This window comes from Malus domestica, chromosome 15, assembly GCF_042453785.1.
Source record: "Malus domestica chromosome 15, GDT2T_hap1".
Lineage (NCBI taxonomy): Eukaryota > Viridiplantae > Streptophyta > Magnoliopsida > Rosales > Rosaceae > Malus > Malus domestica.
In genome coordinates, this window is record NC_091675.1 from 17,644,238 (window position 1) to 17,664,030 (window position 19,793).

At 37.1% G+C, this 19,793-nt stretch overlaps 2 protein-coding genes across 2 annotated transcripts; one reads left to right on the plus strand and one right to left on the minus strand.

Moving 5' to 3' along the window:
• Positions 1 to 5,962: 5,962 nt before the first annotated feature.
• On the plus strand, positions 5,963 to 9,861 carry MF-60 (aldehyde dehydrogenase family 7 member A1; the record flags this gene model as incomplete). The annotated part of the gene is given in 15 exon segments (NM_001294096.1): positions 5,963 to 5,989; positions 6,121 to 6,257; positions 6,446 to 6,532; positions 6,620 to 6,751; positions 6,937 to 7,009; positions 7,133 to 7,155; positions 7,285 to 7,348; positions 7,582 to 7,627; positions 7,868 to 8,048; positions 8,137 to 8,313; positions 8,439 to 8,603; positions 8,710 to 8,850; positions 8,944 to 9,041; positions 9,335 to 9,484; positions 9,591 to 9,861. Coding segments are annotated over 14 exon segments (1,527 nt in total). The 3' UTR covers positions 9,646 to 9,861.
• Positions 9,862 to 13,161: 3,300 nt separating this feature from the next.
• Positions 13,162 to 13,611, minus strand: LOC103400923 (uncharacterized). The gene has a single exon (XM_008339616.4). It carries the CDS (start codon positions 13,609 to 13,611, stop codon positions 13,162 to 13,164), a length of 450 nt encoding a protein of 149 aa, XP_008337838.1.
• Between the last annotated feature and the right edge of the window lie 6,182 nt (positions 13,612 to 19,793).

Here is a 19,793-nt window from a genome sequence, read left to right on the forward strand (position 1 = left end):
TCCACACACCTCATTTTACTTCTCACACATCCTTGATCATTTCTGTCCTTTGAACTTCTTCAATTCATCTAATCCGACGACCGAAAATTAAAAAGGTGTGTGAGAAATAAAACGGGGTGAGTGGATATCACACCTCTTTTTAACAAGCGATATTACATACATTAATGGAAATAATTTAACTTCATAATGAGCGAGCAATAATTTGATTCAAATTTGTCTCAAACCTAAAACTTTTCATTTACAAATGAAGAAAAATACCGCTATAATGTGGATCATTTAAGTTAAACATTTTTGAATAAGAATCATCAGACCATTTAACTTATCGGGATCTAACTCTAGTACCCTATGCACCAAAACCCACCAGGAGACACAAATCAAATTGCCAAAGGGTTTGGTTCTTGTCCATAATTTGTTAAAGTTGAAATTAGATGTCCTTTCTTTTCTTTTCTTGGTTTATCTATTGCCTTCTCATACATAAAATTCTGATTCTGCTACTGCTTTTGATGCATGACATTACTTGAAAAAAGATGAGCCATGATTAATGAATTATTATTGAATTGATGTAACAATGAACCACTACAGGTTGGCTCAGTAGTGGGAGATGAATTTCAGGCATGTATTTCACACTACACGTTCTACGTTCAATTTTTTATGTTGGCTGTTCACACAATGGTGGCCAGAAGAATGCTAAAATACCTCTGTAAATTTTTCCCACACCCAAAAGGATGGATTGCGCTGACAAAACCATAATCCGGTCCTTTTAAAAAAAATCACGTTTGACTTGATGATACCAAAATACAAGAAGTTGCATGCCATTGTGAACTCATGTGTATGCTTGCATGTGATAGTCATTACAATCCATGCAACATGGTGACTTAGTGATTAGAGACGAATTCCAAGCTTATATTTTACACGGCACGTTTTGAGTTTGATTTTTACCGCTGAATCGCACAATGGTGATCACAAGAGACTGAAATTTCCTTTGTAAATCTTCCCACATTCGAAAAGATGAATTATCGTGATAAAGACACCAGCGAGTCCTTTAAAAAAAAAATCCATGTAACGTTGGATTCGATGATGTTAGAAGTAGTGGTTTTATCCACTACGTAAGTTTAGGGTTAATTATGTAAGCAGTTTCAACTGCATGGTGAAATAAACCCTAGAATTTAGGGATCAGTTTCTCTTTCAGACTTATTCTTCTACCACGTTTAGGTTTATGTTCAACGTGGGCTGCATGTTTTCATTCAGTTACTGTGTAAGGCTTATATAAAGCCTGTTTGTTCTTCGTTTAATATTAACGTGATTTCTCATAGCTTGCAAAAGATCTTTGTTGACAAAACTCAGATCTAACATTTGGTATCAGAGCCCCCACCTGGAGCTCTTGGTTGAAGCTTGAGAGATAGCAATCTTTTGAGTGAAGAAGCACGAGAAAATGGCAGGAGAAGGAAGTGGTTTTGTGCAAGCATCCATTCCGAAACTGGATGGGCATTATGACCATTGGGCGATGCTTATGGAAAATTTTCTACGTTCAAAGGAGTATTGGAGCGTTGTAGAGCATGGAATCACTGCAGCAGCAGAATGAGCCTCACTTGCGGAGGGGCAAAGGAAGGTGCTTGAGGATCAAAAGCTGAAAGATCTAAAGGCTAAGAATTATTTGTTTCAAGCAATTGATCGAGCTGTTTTGGAAACAATCTTGAACAAGGATACGGCTAAGGAGATTTAGGATTCGTTGAAGCAAAAGTATCAAGGGACTGCTCGTGTCAAGCGAGCACAGTTGCAGGCACTTCGAAAGGAGTTTGAGATGCTTCACATGAAGACAGGAGAGACTGTGAATGAGTTTTTTGGTCGAACTCTGACCATAGCCAACAAGAGAAGAATCAACGGTGATAAATTGACAGATGTAGAAGTTATTGAGAAGATTCTGAGATCGATGACTCCTAAGTATGATTATGTGGTTTGTTCAATTGAGGAATCCAAAGATTTAGATCTTCTCTCAATTGATGAACTGCAAAGCAGTTTGTTGGTACATGAACAGCGGATGATCGGACATGTTGTGGAGGAGCAAGCACTAAAGGTGGTATATGAAGAGAACTCTGGAGGAAGAGGACGTGGTCGAGGAACCTTTCATGGAAGAGGCAGAGGGAGAGGTCGACAAACCTTTAACAAGTCAACAATTGAGTGCTATAATTGTCATGAATTAGGGCACTTTCAGTATGAGTGTCCCAAGAAAGACAAGGAAGCAAAGGTCAATTATGCTGAGGCTAGTGAAGAGATGTTGCTAATGGCGTATGTAGATGCTCCAGAGGTCAAAGAAGATATTTGGTTCCTCGACTCGGGGTGTAGCAATCACATGTGTGGTAAGAGAGAGCTATTTTTTGACTTTGATGAAAGTTTTAGAGAAAGTGTGAAACTAGGGAACAATACTAGTATGACGGTTTTTTGGAAAGGAACCATTCGACTACAAGTGAGTGGGATGACTCAGGTGATCACAGGGGTTTTCTATGTGTCTGCTTTGAAGAACAACCTTCTAAGCATTGGTCAGCTTCAGGAAAAAGGTCTTGCTATTCTCATTAAACATGGAAGATGCAAGATCTATCACCCTGAGAGATGACTGATCATGGAGACCATTATGGCTGCAAACCGCATGTTTATTATTGTTGCTTAGCATCAACTCAGTGTCCAGGCATGTTTCAATGCTCTCACAGATGATCCAGTTCAGCTGTGGCACTGTCGTTATGGGCACTTGAGTCTTGGTGGCTTAAAGACTCTCCAACAGAAGCAGATGGTAAGTGGATTGCCTCAGATAAAGGACTCCTCAAGAGTGTGTGAGAATTGCATGGTAGGCAAGCAGCCGAGAGACCCCTTTCCAAAAAGGAGTACCTTGAGGGCTTCTCAAAGTCTACAACTCATTCATGCAGACATATGTGGACCAATAAAGCCTGCATCCAACAGTAAGAAGAGGTATCTACTGACCTTTATTGATGATTTTACTCGCAAGACTTGGGTCTATTTCCTGGTAGAAAAGTCAGAAGCTTTTCGATTTTTTAAAGTCTTCAAAAGTCTTGTTGAGAATGAGACTGATGCAAGCATTAAAAGTCTGCGCACAGATCGGGGAGGGGAGTTTACATCTCATGAGTTTGTTGAGTTTTGTGTTGAGAATGGGATTCAACGACAGTTAACTGCAGCCTACACCCCGCAGCAAAATGGAGTAGCTGAGCGTAAGAATCGAACCATCATGAACATGGTTCGAAGCTTACTAACCAAGAAGAAGATGCCAAAGACATTTTGGCCTGAAGCAGCAAACTGGACAGTTCATGTGCTCAACAGAAGTCCCACACTTGCAGTAAAAAACAAAACACCAGAGGAGGCATGGAGTGGTACGATACCGTCAGTAAGTTATTTCAGGGTTTTTGGGTGCATTTCATATGTGCACATCCCAGACAACAAGAGAACCAAGCTGGATGATAAGAGTATGAAGTGTGTGCTACTTGGGGTTAGCAAAGGGTCCAAAGCCTATCGGCTATTTGAACCAGTCTCACAGAAGATCATAATTAGTCGTGATGTTAGGTTTGATGAAAACAGTAGCTGGGTTTGGGATGAGCATCATCATGAAGCTGTCATAGCAGATTTGGAATGGGATGATGATGAAGACACAATAAGTGAAGCTAATGAGGTTGACAGTGAGGGAGGAGATGAAGATGGATTCGATGGAAATGACAATGATACAAGCAACAATAGTGGATCAGATAAAGTCTCAGAAGCAAATTCATCCAGTTCAGAAGAAAGAAGACCTAGAAATCCGCCAGTATGGATGAGGGATTATGTGACCGGAGAAGGTTTATCTGAAGAAGAGGAAGCCACGGTGCATTTGGCTTTTCTTGCGAGTAGTGATCCAGTTCATTACAATGAAGCTGTGAAAAATGCCAAATGGAGGAAAGCTATGGATGTTGAGGTAGCAGCTATTGAGAAGAACAACACTTGGGAATTGACAGATCTACCTCAAGGAGGGAAGATAATTGGAGTTAAATGGGTTTACAAGACTAAACTGAATGAGAATGGAGAGGTGGACAAGTACAAAGCACGGTTGGTGGCAAATGGGTATGCTCAAGAATATGGGGTTGATTATGCTGAAGTTTTTGCTCATGTGGCTAGGTTAGATACCATTCGAATTGTGATTGCACTTGCTGCTCAAAGGGAATGGACAATTCATCAAATGGACGTGAAAAATGCTTTCTTACATGGGGAAATCAACGAAGAAATATTCGTGGAACAACCACCTGGGTATGTGCAGAGAGGTAAGGAGCATAAAGTTTACAAATTAAGGAAAGCTTTATATGGACTTAAACAAGCCCCTCGTGCTTGGTATAGTCGTATAGAAGCTTATTTCTTAAAGGAATGGTTTGTGAAGTGTCCCCATGAACACACTTTGTTCATCAAAGTAGGAGATGGAGGTAATATTCTCGTTGTTTGTCTTTATGTTGATGATCTCATTTATACTGGCAATGATGAAAGCATGTTCAGTAAGTTTAAGCAGTCGATGATGAATGAGTTTGAAATGACTGATCTTGGTAAGATGAGATATTTCCTTGGAATTGAAGTATTGCAGAAACCAGATGGAATATTCATCTGTCAAAAGAAATATGCTCAGGAAGTGTTGGAGAGGTTTAATATGGGGAATTGCAATCCAGTGCATAATCCTATTGTTCCAGGTACCAAGTTAACAAAGGACCTGACTGGTGAGAGGGTCGACAACACTTACTACAAACAAATTGTGGGGAGTCTTATGTATCTCGCAGCCACTCGGCCTGATACTATGTTTGTGGTAAGTTTAATTAGTAGGTTTATGGAAGGTCCAACAGAAATGCACTTGGCAGCAGCAAAAAGGGTTTTGAGATATGTAAAAGGCACGATCGGCCTTGGAGTTCTTTACAGAAAGGGAGAACATGCTGAGCTCAGAGGGTATACAGACAGTGATTATGCAGGTGACTTGGACGATAGAAAGAGCACATCAGGATATTTGTTCATGTTAGGTTCAGGAGTTGTGTGTTGGTCTTCCAAGAAGCAACCGGTGGTTACACTATCAACAACTGAAACTGAATTCATTGCAACAGCTTCATCTGCTTGTCAGGCAACCTGGTTAAGAAGGATAATGAAGGACTTAGGTTAGGTTCAGCAAGACTCTACAACGATTTTCTGTGATAATAGTTCAGCAATAAAGCTCTCTAAGAATCATGTGCTGCATGGTCAAAGCAAGCACATAGATGTACGGTTCCACTTCCTTCGTGAGCTGACTAAGGATGAAATTGTGCAACTGGTTTATTGCAACACTCAGGAGCAAATAGCAGACATACTAACCAAGCCATTGAAGACTGATGCCGTCCTGAAGTTGCGGGAGTCTATGGGAGTGTGTTTGGAATCAGATGTAAACTGATTGCTTAGCAGTCAGTTTAAGAGAGGATGTTAGAAGTAGTGGTTTTATCCACTACGTAAGTTTAGGGTTAATTATGTAAGCAGTTTCAACTGCATGGTGAAATAAACCCTAGAATTTAGGGATCAGTTTCTCATTCAGACTTAGTCTTCTACCACGTTTAGGTTTATGTTCAACGTGGGCTGCATGTTTTCATTCAGTTACTGTGTAAGGCTTATATAAAGCCTGTTTGTTCTTCGTTTAATATTAACGTGATTTCTCATAGCTTGCAAAAGATCTTTGTTGACAAAACTCAGATCTAACAGATGATACCAAAATACAAGAAGTCGTGTGCCATTGCAAACTCATGCGTATGCTCGCATGTGATAATCACTACACTTTAGTGCTTCACACGTGTACATGTAAGATAACGATGATTTTATGTAAGTGTCAAAGTGTGGCGTGTCGTAACGTTCCAGTACACCCACTCTCTGATTCAATTATACTTCTTAACATTTCTGCTAAATTATTACCGCAAAATCCAAAACATATCCATTTCTCATAATCCAAATCAGATCATCGGTAATTCATCATGATCAACAAAAAGCTTTTATTATTTTTTGGATTTTTTCGTTTTCAAATTTTGGTGTTTTTTTTGTTTTTTTTTAATTTTATGAAATGAATCATAAGACACAGAGATGTTGAATATGCAGAGATGGGTTTTGCCAAGAAAGAGCACGAGTTTCTGAGCGCGATCGGTCTGGCTCCCGAGAATCCTGGAGGATTCATCAATGGCAAGTGGAAGGCGAGCGGCCCGGTTATCTCCACTGTCAGCCCTTCCAACAATCAGGTTTCTAAATTGTAAACTTTTTAGTTTTTCTTTATTAATCTCCATTCTTTCATCGATGGTTGCTTTTTATTTGTTTCTTTTGCGTAAAGATGTAATTTTGATTGGAAGAACACGAAGATTTGAGTTCGATCACAAAAACCCAGAATTTGAATCCTTCTGATGATGTTGTTTTTGCATTTGGATATTAGGAAATTGCTAAAGTCACGGAAGTGTCGATGGAAGAGTATGAGGAGGGCCTGCGGAGCTGCAATGATGCTGCAAAGACATGGAAGAGTGTTAGTTCTTGTTATTTCCCTTTCACTTGATAATTGGTGTTTAAACTTGTCTTTGTTTTGACAAATTTAATGTTGTTTTCGGTGCAGCTTCCGGCGCCGAAGAGAGGTGAGATTGTTAGGCAGATAGGAGACGCATTGCGAGAGAAATTGCAGCATCTGGGGAAGCTTGTGTCCCTCGAGATGGGAAAAATACTTGCTGAAGGAATTGGCGAAGTTCAGGTCTGAAAAATATGATATCTTTAACAAAAAATTGTTATGTTTTCCATCTGTTGAGTAGCAAATGAGCTTTGGAGTTGTTGGCTATTGTTGTCTGTTAGTGTTAAGATGGAATTATCATTTACCCTTCTTTTATCATAATCGTTGTCAAAACTTTGTTAGTGATTCCGGAGCACTAATTTTTGCAGGAGGTTATCGATATGTGTGATTTTGCTGTTGGACTGAGTCGACAACTGAATGGATCTATCATACCTTCAGAACGTGAGCTCAAAGTTTATATTTCTTGCCAATTTCTATTTTATCATCCTCTGGTTGCTAAGCCAGTGGTTTTTATTTTTCGTATAACTCAAAATAATTGGCCCTCTTTCTGTTTTTTGTTTGCAGGTCCGGATCATATGATGTTTGAGGTGCATTGCTAGTTCTTACCTTGAACCTTAATCAATTTGTATATTGTTACAACTTCTACCATGCTCTTTTACACAATTGAGTTTGATTATGCGATAACTAACAGTGATGTGCATTCTTATGCACTGCAGGTCTGGAATCCATTGGGGATAGTTGGTGTCATCACCGCTTTCAATTTCCCATGTGCTGTTCTTGGTGCGTTCTTGTTCTCCTTTGTCTTCATAAGTCTGCAACATAAGTTAAACAGTTATCTTTATCATGTAAAACTATTTTGGCATGGTGCTGGATTTTTAGTCCGTTAAGCGCATGCACTGGGTACGACCTTTATTGACCTTGCTTTTCTTTTTGTCACCATAATTCACTAAATACATTAGGAATTTTATACTGCAAGATTTCCAACTGTACTTTTTCTTTTTATGGTGCTTTAGGATGGAATGCCTGCATTGCATTAGTCTGCGGTAATTGCGTTGTCTGGTAAGTTTACATGTCATCCTGATTTCAGAATTGGAGTTTTAATCAAATCAATCATGCCAGAGCATAAGATAAATAATGAAGTGTATTCAATATATCCCAACTGTTTCATTGTTATACTACGAGATATCTTACGTAACTATGTGACATTATCTTCTAAAACGTTGAGTTTTGTTGTATTATTTCATTAGAAAGATGCAACTTTATAATGTAATTTCTACTTTTAACGTTTATGTTTTGTAGGAAGGGTGCACCAACAACTCCGTTGGTGACTATTGCCGTCACAAAGCTAATCGCTGAGGTTCTTGAGAAAAATAACTTACCTGCTGCTATATTCACTGCTTTCTGTGGAGGAGCTGAAATTGGTGAAGCAATAGCAAAAGACACACGGATACCCCTGGTTTCGTTCACTGGAAGTTCAAAGGTACACTGGTCACATACATGTGCCCTTTAACATTCTAACTCCCATCACCCTGGTGGCTATTGCTTAAGTTCCACATTCCCAAATATAGGTAGGTGCCAAAGTGCAACAAATTGTCACTGAGAGGTTCGGTAAATGCTTACTTGAATTAAGTGGAAACAACGCCTTAATTGTCATGGATGATGCCGATGTTGGGCTGGCAGTGCGTTCTATCTTTTTTGCAGCCGTTGGCACTGCTGGTCAGCGCTGCACAACGTGCCGTAGATTGGTAACTGTTTGTATAAGAAATTCCATTTGTGTGATTTGATGTGGTTATAACAGTTGAGATTTTTTTTCTTGAAAATAATATATACAAATTTTTTTTTTGTGCATGTACGGTGTCATGGACTGCAGTATCTCCATGAAAGTATATATCAAAATGTGTTGGATAAACTAGTTGGACTTTACAATCAAGTCAAAATTGGGGATCCTTTAGAGGAGGGAACTCTAGTCGGACCAGTACATACTAAGGCGTCGAGGGAGAATTTTGAGAAAGGGATTTCAACCATAAAATCTCAGGCATGTTCTATGCTCTTGGAGAAGCGTGGACACCCACCCACACACACACACAGTCCCCAGAGGAAAATGGATTCTTAAGTTTTACATGACGTAATTTATTTTTCAGGGTGGAAAGATCCTTACAGGCGGATCGGTTATAGAGTCGGATGGCAATTTTGTGCAACCAACAATTGTTGAGATTGCTTCAAATGCTTCTGTGGTGAAAGAAGAATTGTTTGGCCCCGTTCTCTATGTTATGAAGTTTAAGGTGGTCTAACTTATGAAAAGTTTCTCTTGCATTATTGTTTTTTACGCGCTTCTTCCCTGATAAATGTTGCGGCTTTTGTTTGAAAATGTGCAGACTCTTGAAGAAGCAATTGCACTGAACAATTCAGTACCACAAGGATTGAGTAGTTCAATTTTCACAAGCAAGCCGAATACTATTTTCAAATGGATTGGGTAAGTGTCTATAATGGCTAATGACACTTGAAAGTGACACTAATTAAGAGATTATACAATGAATAGGTCGTACTCAGTGCACAAGGCTCCCGCTTTACGCAGGGTATGGGAGAGGTGAATGTCGGCTAGCCTTACCCCCATTCATGGAGAGGCTGCTCCCAAGTCTCGAACCCGAGACCTACCGCTCATGGGCGAAGGCACTTGCCATCGCACCAAGTGCGACCTCTAGATTATACAATGAATAAAATTTCAAATTACAGTGTTTAATAGTTTTGCTTTCGAATACGATGCAGGCCACATGGTAGTGATTGTGGTATAGTGAATGTAAATATACCTACAAATGGAGCTGAGATTGGCGGTGCCTTTGGTGGAGAAAAGGCAACTGGCGGTGGTCGTGAAGCAGGGAGCGACTCCTGGAAACAATACATGAGACGTTCAACATGGTAATCTTTCGTTAAGCCTACGCATTTCCTAGAATATCTACACTGATCATTGGACTGTTTCATGGTTATTTCATCAATGACGTGAACAATTCTTATCCTTTGACAGTACAATCAACTACGGGACTGAACTACCACTTGCTCAAGGTATAAATTTTGGCTAGTGAACCAGGCATCACTGCAAAGCTCGGTCTAATCTCTCGGTCATGACATGTCAAGGAAGGTACATTCTGCAGAATGTGCTGTGTCATGGTTACGAACTTACGAGTACCGGGCCAGCTTGAATGCGCTAAAATGAAACCCGAAACAGATGTTTATGATGATTGGTTTCTGGGGTGCCAGATTTCTAATCTTGATAAATAAATGGTCTTTTCATTTTTCTTTTCTCTGAGAAATAAAAGCAGTCTTTATTAAAATGGTTATGCTTTGTGCTTTGCGGCGCTTCTGCTTTTTGCTTTTGTTAAAAGTCCATCTGTGAACTGATCAAGTATTCATCATAAGTGTTCAATGATTGTGGTAGCATAAAGCCTGACTTTTTGCTGCCAAGATTGAAAGGGCAAGTGTGGCCATTTCTGGCGATCCTTGGCCGCTGTCGTATACAATACAACCGATATAAATAAGAAAAGTTATAACGAGAAAAATATCTTTCCCCTCAACGGTTGTATGCAATTGTACGTCTATTTGTTTTTTTTCAGTTAACAATCGTTTCTTGTAAGATATATTCTGAAATCATAACAAGAAGATATTAGGATCATGAATAAATTAAATCAATATAAAATAGAGATCGACCAATTATATATTACTTATGTGTAGAATACAGAAGACATTGTTATGAAAATGAAGCTTGCGAACAAAGTGAACAAATTAGTAGTCTTCTACTTCCAGTACCTCTCAATGAACTCTACTATTGGAATAGTTTTGTAGTTTTCGTGAGTTTCAAGTGGTATGGAAGCAAGAACTGCTCGTTGGTTTTATAGCTAGGGTTTTCAATCAATTCCTTCCTATTATCGGAAAGGATATCAACCCAAATCATGTCAAATCAATTAGAGTCCTATCATGACTCTTATTCCTTGTATTTACTTAATAAAGGCCCTTAATTGATTGTATGTAATTAGGATTCCAATATGTTTATTTCCTTAAGGCACTGAGAGTCCTAAAGATTTCATTAACTTGTATGCCAAGTCAACTATTCTCTCAATAATTCTCGGCATAATTCATTGTCATTCACAAAATGGTTTTACATTTCTATCATTGGATACTGCAAGTGCGTCTCTCTTTCTCTCTCTCTCATCACACGATCCGGTACACTTCAAATTTTCTTCTTGCGGACCACCTAAGAAGTTAACACTGCTGAGTTGTGTAGATTGATTTTTTTGTCCAAATGATAGAGACGGGGATGAAAATGTCTTTCTATCACAAGGGAAGTTTTGGTAGCAGTACAAGCACCGCGTGTTATATCCTACGGTGGGGGAAGTTCTAATGTCCGGCCGGCCTGTCTAGATAAGATTCTTCCATTTTTCTCTCCGTATGCGGCATTAGACTCGTAAAACCCGGCGTATTAAATTCCACACTCCTCAAAATTAATACGCCGCACATAGAGGGGAGGGCAAATAGAAGAATCCCTGCCCACGTAGACAATGGACTGGAATCAAAGACTATGCTAGTGAGTATTCTATGTACTCACTTTCTAATTTACCCTAATAAAAAAATATCACGTGTTTTTTATTTTTTATATTCAAGAAAAATTCCTTAATTATTTTTTAATTCGTTAGGTAAACTACTTTAAGAATTGCATAACGGAAAACAACTTCTATGATTGATTCCAAGTCGTTTCTAAGTCAAATAGCTGACTAGTGAAACAATAAAGAATCATAAAATTCATAACTACCAACGAAGCAACAAAGTGTAAAAAAATACTACTAAATTGATGCGGAACGTTTAAACAAAAAGAAAAATCATTTTAATGCACCTTTTTAATCTTGTTTGAGAGATAAATGAGGTGTTTCTTACTGATATTATCGGTTGTACGATACTAAACAACTTGCCTAATAAAATTATGACGTCAACAGTTGAAGGAGAATTCGAGATGAGACTGATTGAGAGTGATACAAACCTTAGCCTTGCCAACTGCATTCTTTTAACTTTTAACACAAAAAATATCAGAAAAAGAAACCTTGAATGGGATTTGGATCCTTGCTGGATCCCTTCCCTGGAGATCATAGGGATCAACACACGTGAACGGTTGATTAAAAATCGTACGGTCACAATTAAATGTTTTTTATATTTTTAAAAGTGAAGTAACTTCGTTTTACGTGAAAAATATAAAAAATACAAAAATTATAATCCGCACCATTTTTTATTAACGGTCCACGTTTATTGATCTATAAAATCCTCAGGAGAGGATCCGGCGAGGATCCAAATCCTGAATGGACCTGACTCAAGTTGCTGGATTCGGTGCCATTCCACCTGTCCCCCACTTTATTTCTTTGTTTTGTCTCATTCGATCAAATATGTCCAGTTTTCAGACATGGGAGGGACAAATGTTTTGCTACAAATAAACCAGACTTCCTCACGCAAGGGCAGTGAACAGACTGGCGAGGAGGGGAGAGAGACTTACACGAAACAGAACCGTGAAGATGTTAAGATGTCCGTGTCTCGGACCAATTCATACAATGTTTTGCGGAATAGCTGAAACATTGACGACACGTGAATAAGCTGTTTCAACGTTTCAATTTCATGCAAGTTTCAAAAAAATGAACTTGGTGGTTTTTGAACAAATGTTTTCCTTATTTTTCCATGGGAAATTTGTCAGAAATTTCCATCTGTGCTTTAGATATTTCTTACCTATTTTCATTTAATTCCCTCCAAATAAGCCAATATTACACTTAACTAAAACAGATAAGAACCAGCTAATTAGCAATTAAACCACCGCTAATTAGTAATTAAAATCTATAAGAAGGGAACGTTTAATGAGGTGCATGCATTGAAGACCAGCCAGCAATGAAAACTGAATTGCTTCGCTGTCGCAGCACAGGGTAAAACTTTCCTGTGTACAGGAAAAAAAAAAAAAAAAACCAGCATGCTAAACATGATTGGGGATAGTGGAAGGAACAAAGTTGGCATATCACTTTCTCAAATATCTAATTTGACCCTATATAATGGCCCTAGATTTATTTCCATTTATTTCACAACCCTAATAATCAAGAATTCATCGTCTTTACTTTGTCGAGAAAGTTTAAGTTTAAATTTCATTGTTAATTATTAAAAATATTATAAGAGCGAAAAAGATGTTTGGGTTTAAATTTCATGAACAATAGTTGTTAATCACTAAAGATAATTACAATGGAGAAATCAATGGTTATTTGGTCTCTACTTTGTCGGTCTGAGTTTAAATTTCATGAACGATAATCTAAGTTAGATGAAACAAGAAAGAAAATGCATTTTTGAAGCAAATTAACATATGAAATATTTACATTGGAATTCTAGAAAAACAAGCTCATGTTCAGTCCTATCAGTTCCCTCATCATTAACTTAAAAAACCCATTTCTCATATTCCCAATTAGAGCAAGAAAAACCGACCCAAAATTTACCCAAATCCCAAATTGTTACTGTATCCAAGTGAAAAAGAGAGTTCCTCTGTTTCACATATTTACCTTTTAATCCTCTGCTTTTTACCATTTTCACCTAGACAGAGAAGGGAAGCAACTTCCCGAACGAACAAGCGGCGGGCTGCGAACCCCTTCGACTTCTCCGAGGGTAGTACTGGAATTTGACCTCAGGGCTCTCGGAGTATCCAAGCTCCGCCGGAAAACCCGACCCATGGCTAAGATAGGGTGCTCTGTTTCTTTCTGCGACCGGAACTTTTTGCAGAAATTTATGTGGCGGTTCAGGGCTTCTTCGGTGGAGATGAGCCTATCTGATCGTAGAACTTCGTCTTTCACCGCCTCGACGCAGAGCCCGCAAATCCAACGGCCCTGATAGCGGTCTCGGACTCGGGAGATGTAGGCTGGGGTGCAATCCTCTGTGAACCCGCAGGAGGCGCATTTTACGCACTCGACTTCGATTGGTGGAGGAGCTGGGGATGGTTTGGTTGAGGTTTGGTGCTGGGAGTCTGTCCCGGTTATAGCCATGGACTGTGGTAGAACATTGAACTCTCTCTCCTCTCTCTCTCTGTTTTATCTCTGTTTTTTTCGGAACAGAGGAAAGAGAGAGAAGAGGTCTATGTTATGTAGATGTGTGTGGAGAGAGAAACTTTCCTCCAACGGGAATCTAGTCTGGCAACATTTCCAGTCAACCATGTATGGTCATATGTTTTAATTATTTTATATATTAATACGTGATGGATTTAAAATACTGCTACATCGACGTTTTCGTTACCCAAAAGTTCTTTCTCTTCTCATTGTGGGTGCCTACGTATTTGTATGCAATTAAATTGTAGCTATATATTAGGGTTTGTGTCATGGATTTTCTTACTATCTGGTCAGGACTTAAAATGGGATTTTCATCATTCTGTGACATTAGGTGGACAATGGGTCATGGGAAATTTACGAGACTCACGGCCATAATTTGGGCAACTATCATTTTTTTTGTTTTGGCCAAAATTTGGTAAATTCCTTGAATATCTCATCATTGAAATTTTATGTCTATATCTTATGAGAGATTTGGCATGGAAAGGGTGATATGCTGTGTGCCTATCACAATGTAAGATCTCGTGCGGTGGTAAAGTTAAGTAGTATGATTGAATAGAATAGTGATTAGGGTTGGTTTGGTTGGATAAGAGCTAATCTCATCATAATATAATCATGTGTATTGTTGTGATTAGGGTTACTTCGAGAAGTGATTAGGATCTTTGCACTCCGAACCCAGTTCAAATTTGGCGGTTTTTTTTATAATCAAAATAGTTTCTGAAATTGACATAACTCGCTCATTTTTTGTCTCTAAGATTTAAAATCAATAGAAGTGATCATGAGATTACCCATCGTCAATTATTTTCATTATTCTGTTAAAAATAGCCGTCAAACTGAAAAAACCATCAATTTAAGAGGAGGGGTTGATTTGACAAAATTACCCTCAATTTAATATATATTTCTCACAGAAGAACTAAAATGATTGATGATGGACAATTATAGATCACTTCTATCGACTTTAAATCTCAAGAATCAAAATAAAGAATTATGACAATCTTAAAGACTATTTAGAAAGAATATTTTGTGTAAGCAAAACTTTATCAAACTCAGTTTTCCCATCATCTTTGAAAGCCATTTGAGATCGTTAGATTACCACCATATCATTTTTATTAAGGAAAACTAATGAAAAGGACTTGAAAACTTTGAGTTTTAATGATAAGGACAAAATAAAGGGTAAAGTGAATAGTACCAGGATTGACTTTTTAGTATAAAAATGTGGTTTTTCGTTAAAGTGAACAGTACCGGGTGCTTTTCGTTAAAGTTCCCTTTTTATTATGAACATGCTGTGGTTGATTTGACGATTTGATATGAACATGACCCGAAAAATAAACCTTATCCGAGGCGAAAAGGAAATAAAAAAGAACAAAAATCTTATCAATCACATTTCATATGTGAGATAGCAAATCCCAGTTCTTCGTCATGAATCCATGATTAAATAAAAAGTAGAATTTCAGAGTTCTATATTCTGAGTTTTAACCATTAAATCTTGTCAGTATATCTTCGACCACATTCTAATAATTAAAAAATTCGGGAATATATTGTAAAATCCCGCCTGTTTAACCCTAAAGTCATGTTTGGGATGCAAGTTTTTGTGAGAAAAGCAACGAGTGGACTGACTTTCTCTGTCTCTGTATAGCATTATCCTGACAAGTGCAGTTTTGTTGCTCATAAAAAATATGAAGTCACAAAACATTGTGAATGTTCTCACATTTATCATCGTTATGGCTCTCAATATTCTTCGAGATACGCCAAACAGGCTTCATGGCTCTCAAACATTTTCTCACCTCATTTTCTGGCATTTTGTTGGCATGGTTGCTTGCCTTCTCTCTCTAAATCTACTTCTTCTCCCCAGTATCACCGGATTCACTTCACCTCCCTCCACCTTCCCTCCTTCCCAAGAACAACATATTAAAGGTTTCATAATCATTTCGTTTTCATTTTAAGTTCTCAAACAAAAAGCTCATGGCCCATTTCATAACCATTTTTTTTTACAGTTTTCATTTTCATAAAACCGAAAATGAAATAGTTAGCCAGCTCAAAGCCCGTTCCATAAATGATTGGTAACAAAAAACTGAAATCCTTAAAGAAGCTTGTGGTATGCTCTTAGGATGGGTAGCTTCCCCTCCCCCTAAACATTTTTCTGATTAAGAAAAAAAAAAAAACTGAAAACCGAAAATGAAATGGTTAGCAGACAGGTTGTGAGATTTCCGTTTTAAGTACTTTAACTTGAAATTCTGGTGTTTCTTTCTTTCTAATTTTTATTAAGTTTTTGGGTTTGTGTAGAAAGTGATTAAACTTGGGGATGGAGTGCTTCTGAAACCAGATATTGATGTGGATAAGGAAGGCACACTCTATACAGCTACAAGAGATGGTTGGATCATAAGGCTTCACACAAAAGGGAGTTGGGAAAACTGGAAGAAGGTGAATAGTGATACAGTTTTTGGAATTACATTCACAAAAGATGGTGATCTTGTTACATGTGATACTGATCAAGAGGTAAGAGCATCACATTCTGACCAGAAAATGGACAAATACTTTGTGTAACCAGAGATTTATTTCTCTGTCTCGATATCACTCATCACTTGACTACTCGATCAACATACTGAGTCACCTAATGGGCATAATAAAGCGATGGGGTAAACTCTTTAAAACCTAAACCTCGGATCACGCGTAAGAATTTACACTGTAAAACTGGATTTTGCATTGTTTCCCCTTGTATAAACTGGTACCTGTTTAGCTCTCTAAAGCCTGTGGTCTGGTTGCTGTAATTTGTGCAGGGTTTGCTGAAGCCTGAAGGTTACTGAAAATGGTGTCAAGGGTTTCACATGTTAATGGGTCCAAAATAAGGTTAGACTGCTTTCCACTACACAATCTATTACATGTTCTTTTAGGCGAATGTCTTGAAACGACCTACTTTAACGCGTCTCTTTGACCATTTTTAAACCCAAGAAGAGACCAAATGTTAGATATGTGGAATTTTTCACATGCAAAAAGAGTTGGAATTGTATACATATGAACAAGTAAACAACAGGTAGGGATTTCTGCACTCGTGTTTTCTCCTCGCAATCTTTTTTAGGTTTTATGATATTTGAATGGAATAAATAAAAAAATAAAAAAATAAAAAAAAATAAAAAACAAGAGTGAAAATCATTATCTATGTACAAGCGCCTGCAATATTTACCGAGACGAAGATTTACCTCCAGGTAAAAACTAGATGAACAAGTAAGCAGTGGTTCGATACAACTTTGGAAAATGACTGGAGGCGCCTGCAATATTTACCAAGACGAAGATTTACCTCCAGGTAAAAACTAGATGAACAAGTAAGCAGTGGTTCGATACAACTGTGGAAAATGACTGGAGAGAGAGAGAGAGAGAGAGCAATATGTTCACTTGGAAAGAAAACATCCATATGCAAGCCATGCCAAATACAATTATGATGTGACACCACCAGAACAATACAAATAAGGTCCTCTTGTTACATATTAATTGCAAGGTGTGGCAGTTGCATCGTGACTAAAAGAATGATTTACATGGAATAAATTTGTTGTTATGTAAATATTTTAATCAATAATGTGGTGTTATGTGTAATTTTTTTTTAATAATAATGATTTATTATTGAATTAAAATGTTGTAATAACGGTTAATTCGTTTCATATAAACTATTTTGTAAAATAAAACTATTAAGTAAGGAATCTTTTTCTTTATATTTGGGACCGATTGCTACATGTTCTACAAACATCATGGTTTGTTGGTTTGTAAGATAAATCCATGACTGTTGCCATCAAAGTCTGGTGGATTTCATTTAGATATTTTCATATCTCTGAATTCTTTTTTTTTTCTTTTCTTTTTGGGTCCTGTTTCATTAACTCTCATTCAACTAAAGAGAAATAAAAAAAACATGATTCAATAGAGACCATGTTGAAGTTGAAGTGATGACTGATGAGTGATGAGCCTCCAACCCTACAACTATTCTACCTGTATTTTTAATGAAGAAAGGTATGTAGCCTAGGAAACTGGTTCATTTCAAATGATTAGGTATTTGTGATACTCTTCCTGAAGGAGTATGATTCTCTCATCTCTTAATCTTCTTCCCTTTTCCTCCTCTCATATTTGAATGATTATGGTTAAATCATGTCAATGTTTTGTGTTAGTTTTTAATAACCAAAAGAAGACAAAAATAAATTTGTGAGATGATGGGAGAGGAGGGGATGAAAATATGAGAAGAGAGAATCTTACTCATTTTCTAAGGAAAGGCTTATGGTACAACAAAGTTGTTAATCGGTACTTGTGAAAACCCATTTAATTTGATATGTCTATAATATAGAAATGAAATTAGTAGTGGTGATGATAGTATAAGGTGAAATCAAACAGAATTGGTCTTAATGAGTATTCATTAACAATCCAATAAGTTGATTTGTCACATGTGACTGTTGGACCAAGGTTTGTTTTGTTGCCTTATGGGAATAAGACATGTCATTTGAGAAGAGGTGTATCAATGCCTGTAAGTATACCAATAAGTCATCCACTTCATATTATTCAATTTTTTTTTTTTAGGAAAACTAATGAAAAAAACTTGAAAACTTTGAGTTTTAACGATAAGGATAAAATAAAGGGTAAAGTAAATAGTACCAGGATTGACGTTTTAGTGTAAAAATGTGGTTTTTCGTTGAACAATACCGGGGGTTTTTCGTTAAAGTTCCTTTTTTTTCTCATCCATGAGTTATATTGTGATATATTATTGTTCTAAGAATTTCTGCCTGGCGTCGTTTAGGTCCGGCCTGGCGTTAGGAGGTTGGCCACCGTTTCGATTAATCATTAGGCGTTTGAAAATTAAGAAATGGAGCCTCAACCTCTTTAGGCGTCCACCTAGCCTGCTTAGGTGCCCGACTTGTCCGCCTAGACCCACCTAGGTCCTTACTCTCACTTAGACAGAACATGGTAACTTTTATTTTGCATTTTATTTTTGTTCAATAAATTGTAAGAAACTTGTTGAATACTTGAATGAACATTCATTATCACCATATTTTCAATATGTTCTAGTATTTTAATCTAATGTCATTTTATTTTGCAATTTATATATTCTAATATAAGTATGTATTTTTTAAGTATAAATAGACACTTAATTATACGATATATATATATATATATATATATATATATTTACTTAAGGACATAGTATCAAATACTAAACTTGATTTCAAGTTTCAGATTTTCTAACACATATTCATATGCATTTAGTAATGTTTTTATTTAAGAGTTTGTAACTGATTTGGTTTTTAATTGCATGATTTATTTCATGCATTTTGTAAGTGATACATATAGCAATTTAACCTTAATTTTTCCAACAAATTGTCCCACAACGAAATTTAGTACATAACATATTTAACTATGTTGCAAATTAGTACTAAGGTCTAGTGATATTCTTTTTCACTTGTCAGTGAGAGGCCTTAGGTTCGATTCTTGCTAAAGGCGAATTTGAACCACATTATTGCTAACTTATTGTGAGACTAAACCCACTCCCCCCTTAGTGTAGATAATATTATTTGTTCAAAAAAAAAAACTTATTTAACTATGTTGAGTACTAAAAGCATTCATTTTGTCACTTATTACTATGGTCTAGTGATATTCCTCTATACTTTTAAGTGAAATGTCTTAAATTCGATTCTCATCAAAAACGAATTTGAGCCATATTATGCTAGCTTATTGTGAGGCTTAGCCCACCATCTCCCATTAGTGTAGATAATATCGTTTGTTAAAAAAAAAAAGCATTCATTCTGTTACTTATTATTATGGTCTAGTAGTATTCCTATATACTTGTAAGTGAAATGTCTTAGATTCGATTATCGCCAAAGACGAATTTTGAACCACATTATGCTAGCCTATTGTGAGGCTTAGCCCACCCCCTCCCTTTAGTGTAGACAATATCGTTTGTTAAAAAAAAAAAAGACGCATTGATTCTAGGGAACTTTAATGAAAAGCTCCCGATACTGTTCATTTTAACGAAAAACCACATTTTACACTAAAAAATCAATCATGTTACTAGTCACCTTACTCTTTATTTTGTCCTTATCGTTAAAACTTAAAGTTTTCAAGTCATTTTCATTAGTTTTCCTTTGATTCTACTT